The 19173-nt window shown below is 39.2% G+C and overlaps 1 protein-coding gene across 7 annotated transcripts in view; it reads left to right on the top strand.

The window, feature by feature from the left end:
- The window catches only part of KIF24 (kinesin family member 24), a 74937-nt gene that overhangs the window by 30912 nt on the left and 24852 nt on the right, over window positions 1–19173 (top strand). For 5 of the 7 annotated variants that reach the window (XM_040481491.1, XM_040481487.1, XM_040481489.1 and 2 more), the window contains 4 exons: window positions 820–1009; window positions 6007–6104; window positions 10028–10243; window positions 14347–14434. In XM_040481491.1, the coding sequence (XP_040337425.1) occupies window positions 820–1009; window positions 6007–6104; window positions 10028–10243; window positions 14347–14434 (592 nt within the window). The remainder of the gene's footprint in view (window positions 1–819; window positions 1010–6006; window positions 6105–10027; window positions 10244–14346; window positions 14435–19173) is intronic. The other 2 variants (XM_040481490.1, XM_040481493.1) reach the window with 2 other exon arrangements.

Raw genomic sequence — 19173 nt, 5'->3', positions numbered from 1 at the left:
AGCATGAACGGGGGAGGGGCAGAGAGAGAGGGAGACACAGAATCGGAAACAGGCTCCAGGCTCTGAGCCATCAGCCCAGAGCCCGACGCGGGGCTCGAACTCACGGACCGCGAGATCGTGACCTGGCTGAAGTCGGACGCTTAACCGACTGCGCCACCCAGGCGCCCCAGGAGGATTTAGTTATTAAAAGAACTTTCTGTCCACATAGTATGTATAAAATTACATGTATTTTTAACATTTATTTATTTGGCAGGGTGGGGGGAGGACCAGAGAGAGGGAGACAGAGGATCTGAAGCAGGCTCCACGCTGTAAGTACAGACCAATGCGGGCTCCAAGTCACAAATGATATCATGACCTGAACTGAAACCAAGAGTTGGCTGCTTAACCCACTAAGCCATCCAGGCACCCTGTGTGATGTTACATATTAGAGTGACAGGGCGCCTGGGTGGCTCAGTAGGTTAAACGTCCTACTTGGGCTCAGGTCATGTTCTTGCCATCTGTGAGTTTGATCCCCACGTCAGGCTCTGTGCTGACAGCTCAGAGCCTGGAGCCTACTTCAGATTCTGTGCCTCCCTCTCTCTCTGCCCCTCTCCCGCTCACGCTTTGTCTCTCTCTCAAAAATAAACAAACACAAAAAAATTTAAAAAAATAAAGTGTTGACACTGAGGAAGTTTTTTATATATAATATATATGTATAAGGTGTGTGTATATATATTAGGCATAATGTATATACAAAATAACAAAATGTGCTCATACTTTGACCTCTTAAGTAGTCATCCTATTACTAAAACTTAAAGCCCACTTACAAATATATATCAGACAGAACACCTCAGAGAAAGAGAATCCTTGGACTGAGATGGAGAAAATCAGAGTTTGTGTTCGAAAACGCCCTTTGGGCATAAGGGAGGTACGTCGTGGAGAAATTAATATTATTACTGTAGAAGACAAAGAAACTCTACTTGTTCATGAGAAGAAAGAAGCAGTTGACCTCACACAATATATTCTGCAGGTATGATGCTTTCCTTTTGTGTTTGGAACTAATGTTATCAAGTGTGTCAGTTTGTTGCTTTTCTTTGAATAGCAACACACAAATTCTAAAATCCTGTTTTAGCTTTGGGTATTGGCATTCTTTTTTTTTTTTTTTTAATTTTTTAAGTTTATTTATTTATTTTGAGAAAGAGAGTGGGGAAGGGGCAGAGAGAGGAAGAGAGAGAGAATCCCAAGCAGGCTCCGCATTTTCCACGCAGAGCCTGATGCGGGGTTCAAACTCACAAACCGCGAGACCATGACCTAAGCCGAAGTCGAGAGTCAGACGCTTAACTGACTGAGCCATACAGGCACCCCACATTCATTCTTGATGTAAATCATTAATACCCTGGGCCTTCATTAAAAAAATATATAGATAGTGCAGTGGGGGAAACAATAACATAATTTCTGCACTCTAGGGCAATAGAGTTGCATCATACATTCGCTTAACACATTTTACGTGAATGTAATTATACCTATTCGGCAAAAAGTGGGGCCCAAGGGGATAAAAAGAATGTAATGAATTGGTGGTAGATAGGACAGGTCACTGAGGTATGCCCCAGGGTGACTCTGAGATGATTGCATAGTTAGTCTCAAGTCTTGCCTGTGTCTCACAGTGTGAACTTATTCTGCTGAGTGTGTCTGGAATTTAATGAAGGAGGATATGTTTTTGAGCAACAAGGTTCCAGATTGCCACTCAGCTGCTTATTTCAATTCTCAACTGTCTTTGGGCTTAGATAATTTGGTGGAAACTGGACTCTTGAGCAGGCCACTTGGTGAAGGTTAGATTATAGTGTGAGTAAATGTAATCCAGGGATATGATTTTTACATGTAACTTACAAGGATTTACATAAAACACTGATAATTTAGACACAAAAAATATTCACTCCCTGCCAGAAAGATCACAAAGAGTCCAAGGACAAAGGCTTGGTATTGAAGGGAACTTACTTAAAGTAGATAGATACCCTTGTAGTAATTCTCCAGTCTCCTATGGAAGCAGCAAGCCCATAGATGGGAGACACCATAATTTGGTACTCTTAAAATGATGAAGCAATTGTAAATAAAACAGAGGATAATCTACCGGATGTTAAGATTTGAGAATTTGGGTCTCTCTTTCTCTGAATCTGCCTCCCTAAACATGCACGTTATATTCATTCTTCTTTCTCTCTCTCTTTCTCTTGCCTCAAAACCCAGTGACTGGTAGAGAGAAAAAAGTGGTGAGTAATCTGTTGTGCTAGCATTTCACTTTAGTCAGCTGAGATTTTACCCTCCTGGAATAAATACGTTAACGCTGAAGTCAAATTAACACTTTCCCCCTCTTTTACACATGCATTGTTCATCTTTTTCTTTGGCTATCAAAATTGAGTTTCACAGCAACGTTCAAAGTAATCCACTGACTCTTTGTCTGGGCACTAAATTAGTAGGTCACTGTATAACCAACCCAATCACTTTAACAGCCTTATTGACTGCTGATCAATGCACAATCTATTAGGTCTAGATGGGAGATATTTATTTTGAAGACGGTCTAAATGCCAATTAGTTATAAGGTTATCTAGTTCCATACCTACTTGTAACTGTAGTAATAGCCCTGTCCAGTCACCATCTACCCAAGACATCATTAATGATGCTTTTGTCACGGTAATTCCCTCAAAGAAGCATCAGCTTATCTTTTGTATTTTTCCATTATCCCCAAACACAATAACCTTCCTTCTTTGTCATTACCATTAGTCAATACTTATTGAATACCCATAGTTTTCATAGCACTTACTCTGTAGTTTGAACTTAGGACCTTTGCTCTCATAGGTCAAAATCCTTACCTATCAATGCTATAATACAAGTGTTGGGAGGGCTTTTACCCCCTTTTCTTTTCTTCAGTGGAAAGAAGTAAAGGGAGGTTCATAGCAAACATGGCAAATAAATATTGATCCTAGATTCTTTGGGTTTTATTTTTAAGCTTACTTAGGAATTCAGACAATAGGTTTATGTATCCATTTAATTAAATGTCCTATCCTTTCAAATCTTCTTTTGTTACTTAGTATATATGATCATATACATGTAGTGTGCTGTCTTACCATTAAATTTTATATCAACATAATGTGTGAAAGGACAAGGAAACAAATGTGTATATGTTTCATTCCAATTTCTTAAAGAAACATATAGAAAAAAGATGGTACTGAAATATATCAAAAAGTCAATAGTGGCTCTCTCTGTGTAGTAAGATGTATAGGCAATTTGATTTTCTTCTCTGTTGTTTTCCATGTTTTTAAAATTTTCTATAATCAGCATGTTACTTTTATATAAAAAGTAAAAACTTTTGAGTAAGATAGAGTCACCTATTTCAAAATCAAAACATACAAAAAGGTATGCAGTGAAGTATCCTGCTAATCCCATTTCCTCCTTGAAGGCAACCACTATTACCTGTTCTATCTTTCCAGAGAAATTCTATAAATATACATGTTACTTTGATAATCTGAAAAAATTTTATTTAAAAAATAAATTATGGAACTCCGATCATACCAAGGCTAAAGTGAGTATTAATCCAACCTAATTGATAAAGTGTGATCAAATGAAAGTATCTGTGATGCAAAGAATATTATGGATTATATATATATTTATATATTGTGCTAGCATTTATTATATTTATAAAATAGCATTATTATAATTAACATATATAACATATGTAACATGTTAATTAGAATAATCTTGCATGTTCATATATCTTTCATTAAGGATACTTACAGAAGTACTGGAAAAATCAATACCAAAATCCTCTTGGAAGGAAAGATACTAATCCCTTTAATCAATAAGTGTTTTCTAAGGTGTTTACTCAGGAGCTGAAGTTATTCACAAGCACTCATAGAAGGAGATGAAGAATAGCCATATATTCAATGAAGTAAAAGAAAAATTTTTAAAACTCCCACGTTTACTTGTTTTCACTTTTTTCTTATTTTCCTGAGAAACACCAAAAAATATATTTTAGAAATATATTTTACTTTTTATTATCGCCATTTTCAAGTTTATTAAAAAATATAAAGAACCCCTATGTATCTATCACCCAGATTCAACAGTTAGAAACATTTTATTCTTAAAAACATCACATATTTTGGGGCACCTGGGTGGCTCAGTCGGTTAAACGTCTGACTTCGGCTCGGGTCATGATCTGGCAGTTCGTGGGTTTCAGCCCTGCGTCGGGCTCTGTGCTGACAGCTCAGAGCCTGGAGCCTGCCTTCGGATTCTGCGTGTCCCTCTCTCTCTGTCCCTCCCATGCTCACTTGCTCTTTCTCTCTCTCTTTCTCTCAAAAATAAATAAAACCAAAAAAAAAATTTTTTTAATCACATTTTATGCCACTAAGAGTTCACAGACTTCTTTATCATGCTGCACAGATTCCTTATTTTCTCACCTCCTAACTTTTGGAGATATCTTCTAACTGATAAATTCATCTTAGTGGCCCCAATTTCTGCTCAGGTGCCCTAACAAATTTCTATTCTAATGTAATGGCACACGAAACAGAATCAAATGTGGGTAGAGTGACCTATAATAAATTGCCCCAATTTACTTTGCTGGGTTTTCCCATGCAATTTTTCCTTACCTGGATATTTAGAGCAGGCCCAAGAGGTAGCAGAAGATAGGGCCTCATGTCCCCCTTGTTGTGTATGGACTGCCATTATTACACTACAGTCAAGCTTGAAATTAGTACTTTTACTCAGAGATAGCTGGGCTACCAACATAATAAGCCTCTAAATTTTGCAAGTGATTATGGCTGCTGAATTAAATGCTTTCCAGACCCCTTTTAATAGGGTTATCTATCCTTTTCCAAATTATCATGGTTTTTCATTTGGGAATCATCTTGGACTACTTTTTCTTCCCACCAATCCAGGCCATTAGTTGCCAAATTTCTCATGCGTCCATCTCCTCTTTATTTTCATTGTCATCATCTAATTTAGACCCTTCTTACCTCACCACTAGATTAACAGTGTCCCTGTTCTTAGTCCATTCACAGTGTGCAGTAAGATTAGTCTTCCAGTAAAATGGCTCGGATCATCCCTTCCCTTTGCAAAGTTTTTTGTCTTCCCACTATTTGCTAAATTATATATGAACATTCTGACCTTAAGGCTAGTGTCCCAATACTCATACACCATAGTCCTAACTCATTATTCTAGCCGCCTATTTCACCTTTCTACCTACAAAATCCTGTATTTCAACATTGAATCTTCCCTGTTCCCTAAAATGTTCCTTGTGTTTTCCTGCTTTGACTATTTGCTCATGTTTTCTTTGTGCCTGGACTCTCTTCCCTGCCTCCATCTATACCTCTCAAATTCCTCTTCTTCCCCCATGGCCCTTTATCTGTACAGTATTTTTCATAATCTCTTTTCTAATTAGAAGGAATATGTTTTTGTTTTGAATTCTACATGTACTTTATCTCTCACATTTTTTCTAGCTTAGAGTCATGTGTATACTGTCTGGATTCACACCTTTAGGTGGTCGAGTGGGGTAATGGTAGGGTAATGTCAATATCTTTGGGCCCTTTGAAGTGCCTACTACAGGTACACATGTTACCAGCTGAGCAATACATGTTTATGGAATTAAAAGCTCAGCTGTGTAACCTATGAAATGGAAACCTTCCTCTAGAATTTCCCTAAATTTCAAATATGCTGGCCCTAGCTAGGCTGTGAGGATAATCCCCATAGAATTGAGTTCTCCTGGACCTAAGGAGGATTGGCTTACTCTTGTACTCATCAGTTTACTTCACTTAAGAGAGAACAAAAATTATGTGCCTTAGTTTTTACATTATAAGAATATGTCTACAGAGATCTCAAGTAAAAGAAGGCCCTGTCATTTGACAGTTGATTGCTCATTTATCTCTAAATTTGTCATAGTCAGTAGTTAAAAACATATTCGCACCTTTCTTATGTGTTAACTAGAATAGTGGTGAAGAAAATCCAGGAAATGTCTCTATAAAAATCACATTTCTTTTTCAGCATGTTTTTTATTTTGATGAAGTCTTTGGTGAAGCATGCACCAACCGGGATGTATACATGAAGACTACTCACCCACTCATTCAGCATATTTTCAATGGGTATGATAGTAATTATTTGCTTCTCTTCATATTTTCTCTTCTCCATAATCATATTTCTTTATAAACATCACTTACATTTTTCAGTTTTTTAATTAAACATGAATTTGTGTCTTAATCTGGTGAATTTAGACTCTGTTAAAGAGTGCCTTATCTCTACAGGAGTTACCAAGCATTTAGAAATTTTCAGGAAAAATGTTGTTAGCAATATAATTTCATCAAAGTCCTCAGAATAAAAAGGTTTAGGTGGTTATAGTTTGAACTTTTGATAACAGGAATTATGTATTCTGGATATATAGTTGTTACCTTTTTCATTGGAGTGGGATAGGTAAGTGACTGTCATCTGTTCTTTATAGATGTATTTTTTTTTTAATTTTGAAATAATCACACTTTAAATAAACATATAAATGGGATAGAAAAGGCATTAGGGAGCCCTGTTGTATATTCAAAATATAGGCATGTTATTGATAGAAAATGCCAAATGGTCTGCTATAATCACTGATACCAGAGTATTTTGACTTTTTAATTTTGTTTGTTTATTTAAAAAAATTTTTTTAACATTTATTTATTTTCAAGAGACAGAGTGCGAGTGGGGGAAGGGCAGAGAGAGGGGGAGGCACAGAACCTGAAGCAGGCTCCAGGCTCTGAGCTGTCAGCACAGAGCCCCATGCAGGGCTCGAACCCACCAACTGTGAGATCATGACCTGAGCTGAAGTTGGACGCCTGACTGAGCCACCCAGGCACCCCTATTTATTTATTTTTTAAATGAGTTGACTTTTTTTTTTTTTTTTTTTTTTTTTTGAGAGAGAGAAAGTGCACACAAGCTGGGGAGGGGCAGAGAGAGTGGGAGAGAGATAACTTTAAGTAGGCTCCACACTGCCAGCATGGAGCCCAATGTGGGACTTCAACTCATAAACAATGAGATCATGACCTGAACTAAAATCAAGAGTCAAACACTTAACTGACTGAGCCACCCAGGTGCCCCAGAGTATTTTGACTTTTTTTTTTAAAACAATTATTCATTTTTGAGAGACAGAGCTCAAGCAGGGGAGGGGCAGAGAGAGAGGGAGACACAGGATACAAAGCGGGCTACAGGCTCCAAGCTGTCAGCACAGAGCCTGGTGCGGGGCTCGAACCCACGAATGGTGAGATCATGACCTGAGCCGAAGTTGGATGCTTAACCAACTGAGCCACCCAGGTGCCCCTTGACTTTTTTAAAAATAATTTTTATAACTTTAAAAATATTGAGGTATAATTCACATACAGTTAGATGTACAGATCTTAAGAAGTATTCAAGTTTCATGAGTTTTAGTAGTTGTATATATCCAAGTAACCAATACCTTGAACAAGATACAGAACATTTCCGTTACCCCAGAAAGTTCTCTTGTGTCCCCTTTTGGTTAACCTCCACCTCTACCCTCAGGTCTTATATAACCACTGACCTGCTTTCTGTCACTATATATTTGTTTCGCCTGTTCTAGAATGTCACAGAAATAGAATCATTCCCATATATGTTCTTTTATGCTTGGCTTCTTTGGCTTAGCATAATGTTTTTTGATATTAGTACATGTATCTGTAGTTTTTATTACTAATATTCCTTTCTATGAATATACCATAATTTGTCCATTCTCCTGTTGATGGATATTTGGGTTGTTTCCAGTTTTGGACTATTATGAATAAAGCTGTATGAACATTCTTGTACAAGTCTTTGATTCTTGGACATGTTTTCATTCATCTTGGGTGAAACCTAGACATGGAATTTCTGGGTCTTAGGATATGTGTGTGTTTATAAGAAAGTGTCGGGGGCGCCTGGGTGGAGCAGTCGGTTAAGCGTCCGACTTCAGCCAGGTCACGATCTCATGGTCCGGGAGTTCGAGCCCCACGTCAGGCTCTGGGCTGATGGCTCAGAGCCTGGAGCCTGTTTCCAATTCTGTGTCTCCCTCTCTCTCTCTGCCCCTCCCCCGTTCATGCTCTGTCTCTCTCTGTCCCAAAAATAAATGTTGGAAAAAAAAAAAGAAAGTGTCAAACAGTTTTTCTCACACCATTTTGTATTCCCAACAGCAATGTGTGTGAATTGCATTTCTACATCCTCACCATATTTGGTATTGTCAGTCTTATTTTAGCCAATCTAATAGGTATGTAACTTTATCTCATTGTGCTTTGAATTTGAATTTCAAAATGCCTAATGATACTGAGAATCTTTTCATGTGCTTATTGCCATTCAGATACCTTCATTTGCCCCTTTTTTGTTTGTCCGTTTTCTTTTTATTGTTGTTTAATAGCAGTCATTAAAATTTTTTTAATTCTAAGTAGGCTGAAAAAGTGAAATGCCTTTCAGGTTTGATTTCTTATATATCAAATTTAGGGAGTACTTTTTAAGAGAGCAAGTTTGTAAAGTTAGAATTTGAATGTTAGGACAGTACCAGTTAAAAAATAAGAGAGCTACAAGTTAAGTGCATCCATTATGCAAAGTGTAATAAGAGATTTTTCATGCCCATATTGTTTTTCAAAAAGATCATCACTAAAATGTTCAGAAGATAAGGTAGATATTATTCTTTACTCTCATTCTGCTAAATCTTTTTTTTTATTTTAGAGAGAGAGAGCATGAGCAGGGGGGAGAGGGGGAGAGAGAGAGGGAGAGAGGGAGAGAGAGAGCACACTTAGTGTGGACCCCAGCACATGGCTTGATCCTGGGATCATGACTTCAACAGAAATCAAGAGTCAGCCACTCAATCCACTGAGCCACCCAGGTGCCCCTCATTCTACTAAATCCTCTGCAATGTGTTTACATTTTCCTCCATTAATCCTTTCCTATCTGTGCCTCTGCTAGTGTATTCAAATGCCCATACTACTGGGAGCCTGGATTCAAAAGACAAGGAGTACCTGGTCTCTGCTCAAACAGCTTAAATCTGATTAGCTACCATCTCTTTATTCTCACACTTATATGGTTCCTTTGCTGTTGTCCTATTACTGGTTCTTGGGTTTCTTTCTGGCTTCAGGCCTCTTTCTTCATGTTCTTCTCTCTGCCCACCTCCAGTGTTCCCTTACTTCTGTGTATTCACAGACTTTTTTCTTACTGCAAGTAGCTACTTTTACCATTAATCTCCATGCAATTTCCTGTTCAAGAGTCTGCAATAGCTGCTTATTACTTAACATTATGTTCATTTTCTACTCTGTACTACATAGTTGAGCCTCCAATACTAAGGTAATCTTGGCCTCTAGCTCCTTCAAAAACATGCGGTGATTGGCAGGATAGTTTCCCAGCTCTCCTCTGAACCTTTTATTCTGCAGTTCTTCACACTCATACCCATGCACATACCCACCCTACATGCAAGAATAGTGATTCTTATTTAGAACCACATGGTGTCAGAGCTAGAAGGGATCTTAGAAATCAAGTAACTAATTAATTTATTAATGAAAGTGAAAACTGAGGCTCTTAGAAAAACCCTTCTGTGAGTCCTTCCTCAAATATCTTGCTTATTCACATCTAAACTTCATTAATATTTATATGAGTAGTCATTACCACCCTGTTAATCATATGGTCTTCTGTTATTTTTGTATTTATTTTAATTCTCTATTACTTCTTTCATCAAGCTTTTTCGGATTAAGACAAAATCATCTCTTAGATTCTCTAGGACATCTAGCATGGAATTCTTATTTGCTTCCAGACTTGTCTTATCATATAACCAGTTCCATGAAAAATTCCTATTAAAAAACTCATGTGCTGCTTTAAGAATGTTTTTTCCTCTTCCTGTGTTTTTATCATGTAAAGCCCTCCTCTCCCTAAAGGATTGTATGCTCATAGCTGAATTTTGTCAGCTATAAACAGGATTCTGTTTCTACCTGACTTTGGTCATGAAAAATCTGTATGTAGATTAACATTTCTCTTAGTGTATATGTTATACAAATGATTTTTTTTCCCCTAGAGGGATTGCCACCTGCTTCGCATATGGACAGACAGGTGCTGGGAAGACCTACACCATGATAGGAACTCATCAGAACCCAGGACTCTATGCTCTGGCTGCCAAAGAGATCTTCAGGCAACTAGAAGTGTCCCAGCCAAAAAGGCACCTCTTTGTGTGGATCAGCTTTTATGAAATCTACTGTGGACAGCTTTATGACCTCTTAAATAGAAGAAAAAGGTACTGGTTATGAATGGGAAACTACAAATCTGTGCATCATTGTTTTAAGCGAGGGTCCATAGAATTGATGATCATGGGATTTAATACAAGGTCTTATTATATTAGTGCCCTTTTCTGAGATGAGTCTCCTGAATTAGATGAATATTTTTTAAATCAGTTCAGCTAGAAAAGAATGCAAATTAGCCTTCCATTAGTATTTTTTTTTTTAATTTCTTTTTTTCAACGTTTATTTATTTTTGGGACAGAGAGAGACAGAGCATGAACGGGCGAGGGGCAGAGAGAGAGGGAGACACAGAATCGGAAACAGGCTCCAGGCTCTGAGCCATCAGCCCAGAGCCCGACGCGGGGCTCGAACTCACGGACCGCGAGATCGTGACCTGGCTGAAGTCGGATGCTTAACCGACTGCGCCACCCAGGCGCCCCCATTAGTATTTTTTAAGTGATCTATATCCGTATGTTTATCAAAAGACTATCCCTTTTACTTTGATCTGCAAAAAGGTGATGATTTCAGGAAATCAGGATATCAACATGTACTTAAATACCTTCCTATTCTTTTGCCTATTACATTGGAAGAACTATAAATAATGTTTCTTGCTTTCTCTTATTTTTTTTTCTCAATAATCTTAGGGTAAACTTAATGATAATTTTCTGAGATCAGTTAAAAAAAAATACATCTCGGGGAGCCTGGGTGGCTCAGTCGGTTAAGTGTCCAACTTTGGCTCAGGTCATGATCTCGCAATCCGTGAGTTCGAGCCCCACGTCAGGCTCTGTGCTGACCGCTCAGAGCCTGGAGCCTGTTTCAGATTCTGTGTCTCCCTCTCTCTCTGACCCTCCCCCATTCATGCTCTGTCTCTCTCTGTCTCAAAAATAAATAAACGTTAAAAAAAATTTTTTTTAAATACATCTCTCTTCTTCACGTTAGACTTCTAACTCTTCTAAGTCTTAAACTGTTGCCCTTGAAACATAATACAGTAACTTAGAAATGGATTTAAATCCTATTGTATTTTTCTGGCCTAAAGTTTTGTTTAGGTTGAAAGAGCTGACTTTAACTGAGCAGGAAACAACAAAGTTGTGAAGGTACCGACTGACTGGGAGGATAAGGAGGAGAGATGGAATAGGGGAGGTGGAAAGATAAAAGAGTGTCATAACCAAATTAACCAGAACTGTGACATGTTGGGAGCAGTCACAAGTGGAGAGAAGGGAATTGGGGCAGAGCATGGTGGTAGGCTGGGGAAACTAAATCAGTGACAGAAACTAGCCCCCAGCAAAGGTATCCAAGCCCCTACAGAGCTGTCCAAAAGGATGTGCAAATTCCAGGCAAACACTGGAATGGGGGTTGGGCTAGAAGAGCATCTGAGTTCAGTAGAGTGTGATAGGGCAGGCCCCCATGCCAAAGGTGCTGATGTTTGAAGGGTTGGGGTCCAGAGCCAAGATGGCCAAGAATGAACTCTTGAGATGTCTTTGGTGCAAAAAGGTGGTTTTATTAAAGCACGAGGACAGGACCCGTGGCAGAAAGAGCTGCACTGGGGTTGGGAAGAGTGACTGATTATATAGGATTTTCTATCCTGTGGAGGGGAGAATGAGGTTAGGGCTCTAGGAAATTGAGTCCATAGGTTTCTGGAGATTGCCTTTTTACTTGTAAATTATTAAGACAGTTGCAAACTGATGCAAACTCTTGTCCTGCATGATGATCTCTATCAATTAACCATTTGTTTTTCCCTTTCCTTTGTTCTTGGGCAGCCAAGAGTGCCTGAGGAATGTTTTACAAATTCCACCTGGGGGATGGGGGGGTGGGGGTGTTAGCTTGTACTATGCTCTCAGCTTGCCTTTGTTACCTATAAGAGTATTGAGTAGTGAAACTGCAGAAGCCATCAACTGGGCTTAGGCAGACCACCATCTGTGGACTATTCCAAGAAAAGGGGACCTTTAGGTATGCCACAATTCAGAGGATGTACAGGTGTTCAGGGTTTAGTCCTGACACAGCAACTGCCAAATAAAGGAGGGTTCTGCTCTAGGTTTGGTTTGGAGAAGAGTTGCTTTTCTTTATTACCCTCTGTTGGTTTTTGAAGCTTCAAGTTAGTTCAATCACAGCTTCTCTTCCAAGGCCCCAACACTATTACTTAGGAGACCTTTCCAGTCAGAATGTAGCTGGACACTGGCAAGAGCATCTGGCTCTGGAGGTCTCAAACAGACCAGGTTCAACCACTAGCCACCAACAAAATCCAAAGGCAGAGAAACAAGTAGTGGTGAAACAAGAAAGGAATTTAGTTCAGTGGGGCTACCACCAGGAAGACAACGGACTAACATTTCAAAGATTGCCTCCAAAGTGCCGAAAATACTTCTAGGTTTATATAAGGAGAAAGTGGGACAAAGGTCAATGGGTTTGTGCAGGTGGGCAGTGAAGTCAAGTTGATCATTGTCTTAGGGCCAATCATGGATAGAGTCTTGCTGGCTTGGGACAGTCCTTTATCGCTTGAGGGGGTAGTTTGTGTTCCCTTCTGGGGATGCTTTGCCTGCAGGGTCTTTTCCCAGAGTTAAGAGTATGATACGCTGGAATGAACTTAATCATTTAGAAAGTTTGAGGTCAAAATGCAGGAAGTTGAAGTCCTCTTTGTTTAAAGAACAGTCGGCAAGGGGATAAAAGCTGTTGTGCTGTGTGTGTGTGTGTGTGTGTGTGTGTGTGTGTGTGTGTGTCTGTGTCTGGTTTGTTGGTTTCTTTGGGTGAAGGGACAGTCAGGATATCTAGTTATTTGTGAGTGCGGTTCTTTAATGAATGACTCAGATATATTGCCCTGTATATTTGCATTCTTTTCAGTTTATTTATTTTGAGAGGTGGGGGAGGGACAGAGAGTGAGGGAGAGAGAGAATCCCAAGCAAGCTGTGCACTGTCAGCACAGAGCCCAACTCGGGGCTCAAACTCACGAATGGTGAGATCATGGCCTGAGTTGAAGTCAAGAGTCAGAAGCCAAACCAACTGACTGAGCCCCCCAGCAACCCCCACCCCCCCACACACACAAATTAACTCTTAAAGTAGAGGATAAATTGTTTTTATAGCCTTGCATAAAAAGTGATAGAAATACATTTCTGGCTTATAGAATTTAAAAAGCTAGAAGTACATTTTGGGCTGTCCATTAGGAACTGTTCTGGGGTGAGCTCAGGGCATAGGGCCTGTATGTTTAGGAATGACCTGAGGGCTCTGAAAGCTTGATCCCTCTTTTATTCCAGAAGCCTGACTGTTCTAATAGAATTAGTTTCTGATAGGTCATGGGGATTGGTGAAGCTGTTTTTCTCCAGTTGTTCTGTAAAAATTTGGAAATTTGGGGTGAAACAAACTAAGAAAACATTTTTGAGAAAATCATTTCCTTTTTTGGGTATAAAGTGGAATTCCATTCTTAACCTTAATCAGTATCTTATTAAGGGAGAAAAATAATCTTTGAGTCTTTGATAGATTCAATATATGCCCCTTGATATATCTGGTTTAATGATGATGATAGACCATAGCCTTATACATAGGCCTGAGAAATTCAGTTATAGCACCAGCTCTTCCTTCCTCCCTTGGAAGATATATGAAGACTCCTTATGTTGGAAATAGAGTAGAACCCAGTTTCTGTACATCTCTCTGCTCTACCTTCTATGATGTTAGCTTTCAAAATTGACCCTCTAGCAGATACGGAATGGCTGCCACTGCTCCCAGGGCCACATACTTTCACTTCCAGAAAGAGCACCAGCACCTCACCCCCAGGCACCTAACGACCAGAGACAAGAACTATTTTGATTGGACCAGCAGAGATCCCATATCCACTCCTGAACCAATCACTAAAGCCAGGAATATACCATCTGTTGATTGGCATATGTCTGCATTATATGTTCATTCTTTTAATTGTAGCCAAAGATGTCGATTTGTTTACAATAGTCAAGGACCATCTCTGAAGCCCAGGGCTGTGATCAGGAGGTGTGCGAGGGGGGCGTGGAGGATACATATCAATCTCACTCAAATAACAGAACTGCTACCTAATAGGGAAATGGTGGAAGGTTTCTGGGGAGGCAAGAACAAAGTCCATTATAGCAGGTCTGCTGTACCAACCATGTTCTTGTGTCTGCAGGCTCTTTGCAAGAGAAGATAGCAACCACGTGGTACAGATAGTGGGACTGCAAGAGCTTCAGGTGGACAGTGTGGAGCTCCTCTTAGAGGTAACTCTTCCTTACTACCCCATGATAGTAACCTAAGTACAGGGAAAGAATTCATTTTGCTATCTAGCAAGAATAATGGAATTTAGCCAGAGGGCCATGACAAGCATGCTACCTAACATTTGTAAAATGTGAGTCCTCTAAGAGGATAGCTCCTTTCTGTACAGGGTTGTTGTCTAAGTGCCACAGAGTGTGTGGGAGAACCTTGTGCATGAGAGGCTACTCTTGTGCTAGTTTGACAGACTGCTAATGTGTATATCTATGGTAGTGGGAAAAGTTACTGGAGAGAAATATTCTTTTTTTAAGTTTATTTACTTATATTGAGAGAGAAAGAGTCAGCAGGGGAGGGGCAGATAGAGGGAGAGGGAGAGAATCCCAAGCAGGCTCCACACTGTCAGCACAGAAACCTAATGTGGGGCTTGAACTCACAAACCGTGAGACCATGAGCTGGAGTCAAGAGTTGGACACTTAACTGACTGAGCCACCCAGGTGCCCCGAAATATTCTTTCTTTTAAGTAAAAATTTTAATGGGTAAGGGGCACTTGACTGACTCAGTAGAGCATGTGACTCTTGATCTCTGGGTCATGAGTTTGAGCCCCACATTGGGTGCAGAAATTACTTAAAAAAAATTTTTTTTAATAGTAATTTTCACATGGGTTCGGAATTCAAGAGGTACAATAAAAATATCCCTTCTATTCCCTTTTAAAACTGAGGCAAGTTTTTTTGTATATCCTTCCAAAGACATTTCCAAATCTTTCATGAAAAGTTCTTTTAGGGGCACTGTCTGTCTCTCTCTCAAATAAATTTGAAAAAACTTCTAAAAAGTTATCTTTTAATACTTGCTCATTACTAGATACAAACCTTGAAAAATATGTAAGAAGATAGAAGAATACAGGCCACTTTCAACTTACTGTATAAAACTCCCTACTCCCCACTGAGATATCCACTGTTCAAACGGTTTAAAACCATTTTTTTTCCTTTTCTGCGAATTTATTAATTTATGTACAAATATATTTTTGTTGAATTGTCCTTTAATGCAGTGCTCCTCAACCACTTAGATCACTTTATTGTGAAAAATAGCCTATACAGAAATATGCTTAAAGCCTGAATGTGTATAGTATAGTGTAGTATAGTATAGAATAAAGAAACAACCACTTTCATAATCAGTTACCCAGATTAAGAAATAGAACATTTCAGCACCCCATAAACCCCTATACAACTTGCCAGTCACAGTCCCCTGTACTCCTGACATTTATGCTAAATCACTTTCTTGTTCTTTGTTATAGTTTTACCACTTATGTATTCATCCATTAACTATATAACTTACTGTGCACCTGTTTTTTAACTTTTATGAATAGAATCACACCATATTATTTGTCTTCTTTTGCTCATCATTATGCTTTTGAGTTCAGTCTATGTTTTTGCACATGGCTGTAGTTTTGTTCTTATTTGCTATACAGTGTTCAGTCATATGAATATACCACCTTTTAACCATTCTGTTAATGGACAGCTGGGGTTGTTTCTATTTGGGGGGCTCTTCTGAACATTGTAACTGTGAAATGTTCTTATACCTGTGTTCCGGTACAGTTCTAGTTGTGAGGACATGCAGATCTTCCACTTCATTAGCTTTCCAAAGCTCTGTATGCTACCACAAGTGGTGTATGAGCAATCCCATTGTTCTTCATCCTCGCCAAGACTTCCTGTTGATTTTCAAATTTTTGCCAGTCTGGAATTGTTTAATTATATCTCATTGTAGTTTTATTTTGCATTTTGCTGATTGAGAAATAAATTGAATAGCTTTTCATATTTTTAATTTATCTTATGGGTTTCCTCTTTGGGGAATGCCAGTTAGGGTCTTTTCCTCATTTTGGGGTTGTCTGTCTTTTTCTTACTGATGTGTATATACAAATGTGAGTCATTTGTTAGTTTTTTGTGTCATAAACATGTTGTGTCATTCTGTGGCTTGCCTTTCTAGTTTCACCGCAGTGTCTTTAAATGCTTACTTGACTCTGAGGTCAATGAAATCAGAATCTTTTAAATCAGTCAGGCCTAGATGTAGATATTAGTGTTATCCTGAACTGAAATATTGGTCACATACCATAAAATTCACCTTTTTAAAGTGTATGCTTCAGTGTTTTTAAATATAATTTTCTTATTAAAATATAATCCACATAAAATAATCACCCTTTTAAAATATGCAGTTAAGTGATTTTTAAAGTATATTCAGAAAGTTGTGCAGCCATCTCCTCTAATTCCAGAACATTTTCATCACTTCAGAATGAAACCCTGTACCAGTAGCAGTTGCTCCGTATTTCCTTTGCCTCCAGGCCTTGCAGCCACTAATTTCTGTTTCTTTGAATTTGCCCATTTTGGCCATAGCATATATGGAATCCTACAATATGCAACCTTTTGTCTCTGGTTTCTTTCACTTAACAGATTTTCAAAGCTCACCCATGTTGTAGCATATGAAAGTACTTTCATTCATTCTTGTGGCTGAATAATATTCTATTATGGATACATTATTCATATATATGTATATATATAAATATTATATATTATAAATATTTTATATTTATATATATTTTAGAGAGGGAAAATATATATAAATATTATATATTATATTATGTATAAATATTATATATTATAAATATTTTATATTTATATATATATATTTTAGATAGGGAAAGAGAGAGCGAGCTTGTGAGTGGGGGAGAGGGGCAATGGGAGAGAGAATCTCAAACAATCTCCATGCTTAGCTCAGACCCCAGCATAGGGCTTGATCCCACGACCCTGGGATCATGACCTGAGCTGAAATCAAGAGTCAGACATTCAATCGACTGAACCACCTAGGTGCCCCATATTATTCATATTTTATTCATCCATTCATTAGTTAATAGACACAGAGGTTGTTTTTACTTTTATAGAAGCACTGTTATGAATAATACTGCTATAAACATTCATAGTACAAGTTTTTGTGTGGACGTATGTCTTCAGTTCTCTTGAGTCTATGCCTAGGAATGGAATTGCTGGGTCATACTTTTTGAGGAACTGCCAAACTGTTCTCCAAAGTGGCTGTACCATTTTACATTCCCAGCAGCAATGTATGAAGGTATATGTCATTTTAAATGCTCTCCACGTGATTCTGACATGCAGCCTGCAGCCATTATAATCATCCTTACAGTATTCTTTTAGTAGCAAGCCTGGCTAGAGTCAAAGAAAGAAGGCTAGAAGGACAGGCCAGGTACTTGACCAGACGTTCCTTTAGAACAGCTTCACAATACACCTTTCCAGGGATTTGGGTGTATGAAATGGCAGGGTGGCCCACCACTGATGTCTTTTTCTAACAGTTTCTTTTTCCTAGGACAAATAAGTAAATTTTGCTTAAGGGCTGAGACCTCATATTTGTGTGACTATTATATTCTTAAGTCCTGGGATAAAACATCTGAGGATAGCACATGAGTGTGGCTATTTTAGAGTTACTTAAGAGCCAAGGGCCCCTTTCTAGGAATTGTAAAATCAAGTGCGCAACAAAAGTTTGTGGGATGTGTTGAAGGGGCTTCCCTGAGATTGTGACCATTCTTTTTTTTTTTTTTTTTAACTTTTATTTATTATTGAGAGACAGAGACAGAGCATGAGCAGGGGAGGGGCAGAGAGAGGGAGACACAGAATCTGAAGCAGGCTCCAGGCTCTGAGCTGTCAGCACAGAGCCCAGTATGGGGCTGGAACTCACAAACCGCAACACCCAGACTGAAGTCAGACACTTACCTGACTGAGCCACCCAGGCGCCCCTTTTTTTTTTCCCCAATGTTTATTTATTTTTGAGAGAGAGCAGGGGAGGGGTAAAGAGAAGGGGACAGAGGATCTGAAGCAAACTCTGCACTGACAGCAGAAAGCCTGAGCGGGGCTCGAACTCATGAACCATGAGATCACGACCTGAGCCAAAGTCAGACACTTAACCAGCTGAGCCACCCAGGTGCCCTGAAATTGTGATCATTTTTTTTTTTTAATGTTTTTTTACTCTTGAAGGAGAGAGATAGAACGTGAGTGGGGGAGGGGCAGAGAGAAAGGGAGACACAGAATCCGAAGCAGGCTCCAGGCTCTGAGCTGTCAGCACAGAGCCTGATGCGGCGCTCAAGCTCACGATCTATGATATCATGACCTGAGTGAAGTTGGTTGCCCAACCGACTAAGCCACCCAGGTGCCCCAAGATTGTGACCATTCTTAACCTGTCCAGAGTGCCCTCCATTGTGGAGTCCTAAGAAAATTGTTTCTTATATTCCTGTTCCCTGTGGTTCTCTTGCCCCCACCTCCCCCAGCCATTCCTTCATTTGACGGGAGAGTTACTGCCCATGATGCCTTTATCCCTGAAGATTTAACCAACTGAATGGGAAAGGAAGAGATGTTTAGGAGGAGATCCCTTTCCCTTAGCTATGGCCATAATTGTGTTAATGGGAAGTCTGGTGTCATATCACTCCCACTACCTTTGGAAGAGTTTATGGTACTGCTCTATCTTAAGATATCTTTCCTAAGAAAGGCCACCTGGGTGGCTCAGTTGGTTGAGCATCCAACTCTTGATTTCAGCTCAGGTCATGATCTTATGGTTTGTGAGTTTGAGCCCTGTATCGGGCTGTGTGCTGACTACAGAGCCTGCTTGGGATTCTCTCTCTCCCTCTCTCTCTGCCCCTCCCCTGTTTTCTCTCTCTCTCTCTCTCTCTCTCTCTCTCTCTCTCTCTCTCTCTCTC

Source organism: Herpailurus yagouaroundi, unplaced genomic scaffold (assembly GCF_014898765.1).
Source record: "Herpailurus yagouaroundi ecotype Mexico unplaced genomic scaffold, PumYag 160, whole genome shotgun sequence".
Lineage (NCBI taxonomy): Eukaryota > Metazoa > Chordata > Mammalia > Carnivora > Felidae > Herpailurus > Herpailurus yagouaroundi.
Note: the sequence above shows the minus strand (reverse complement) of the source record. Positions and strands in the feature narration are given on the sequence as shown.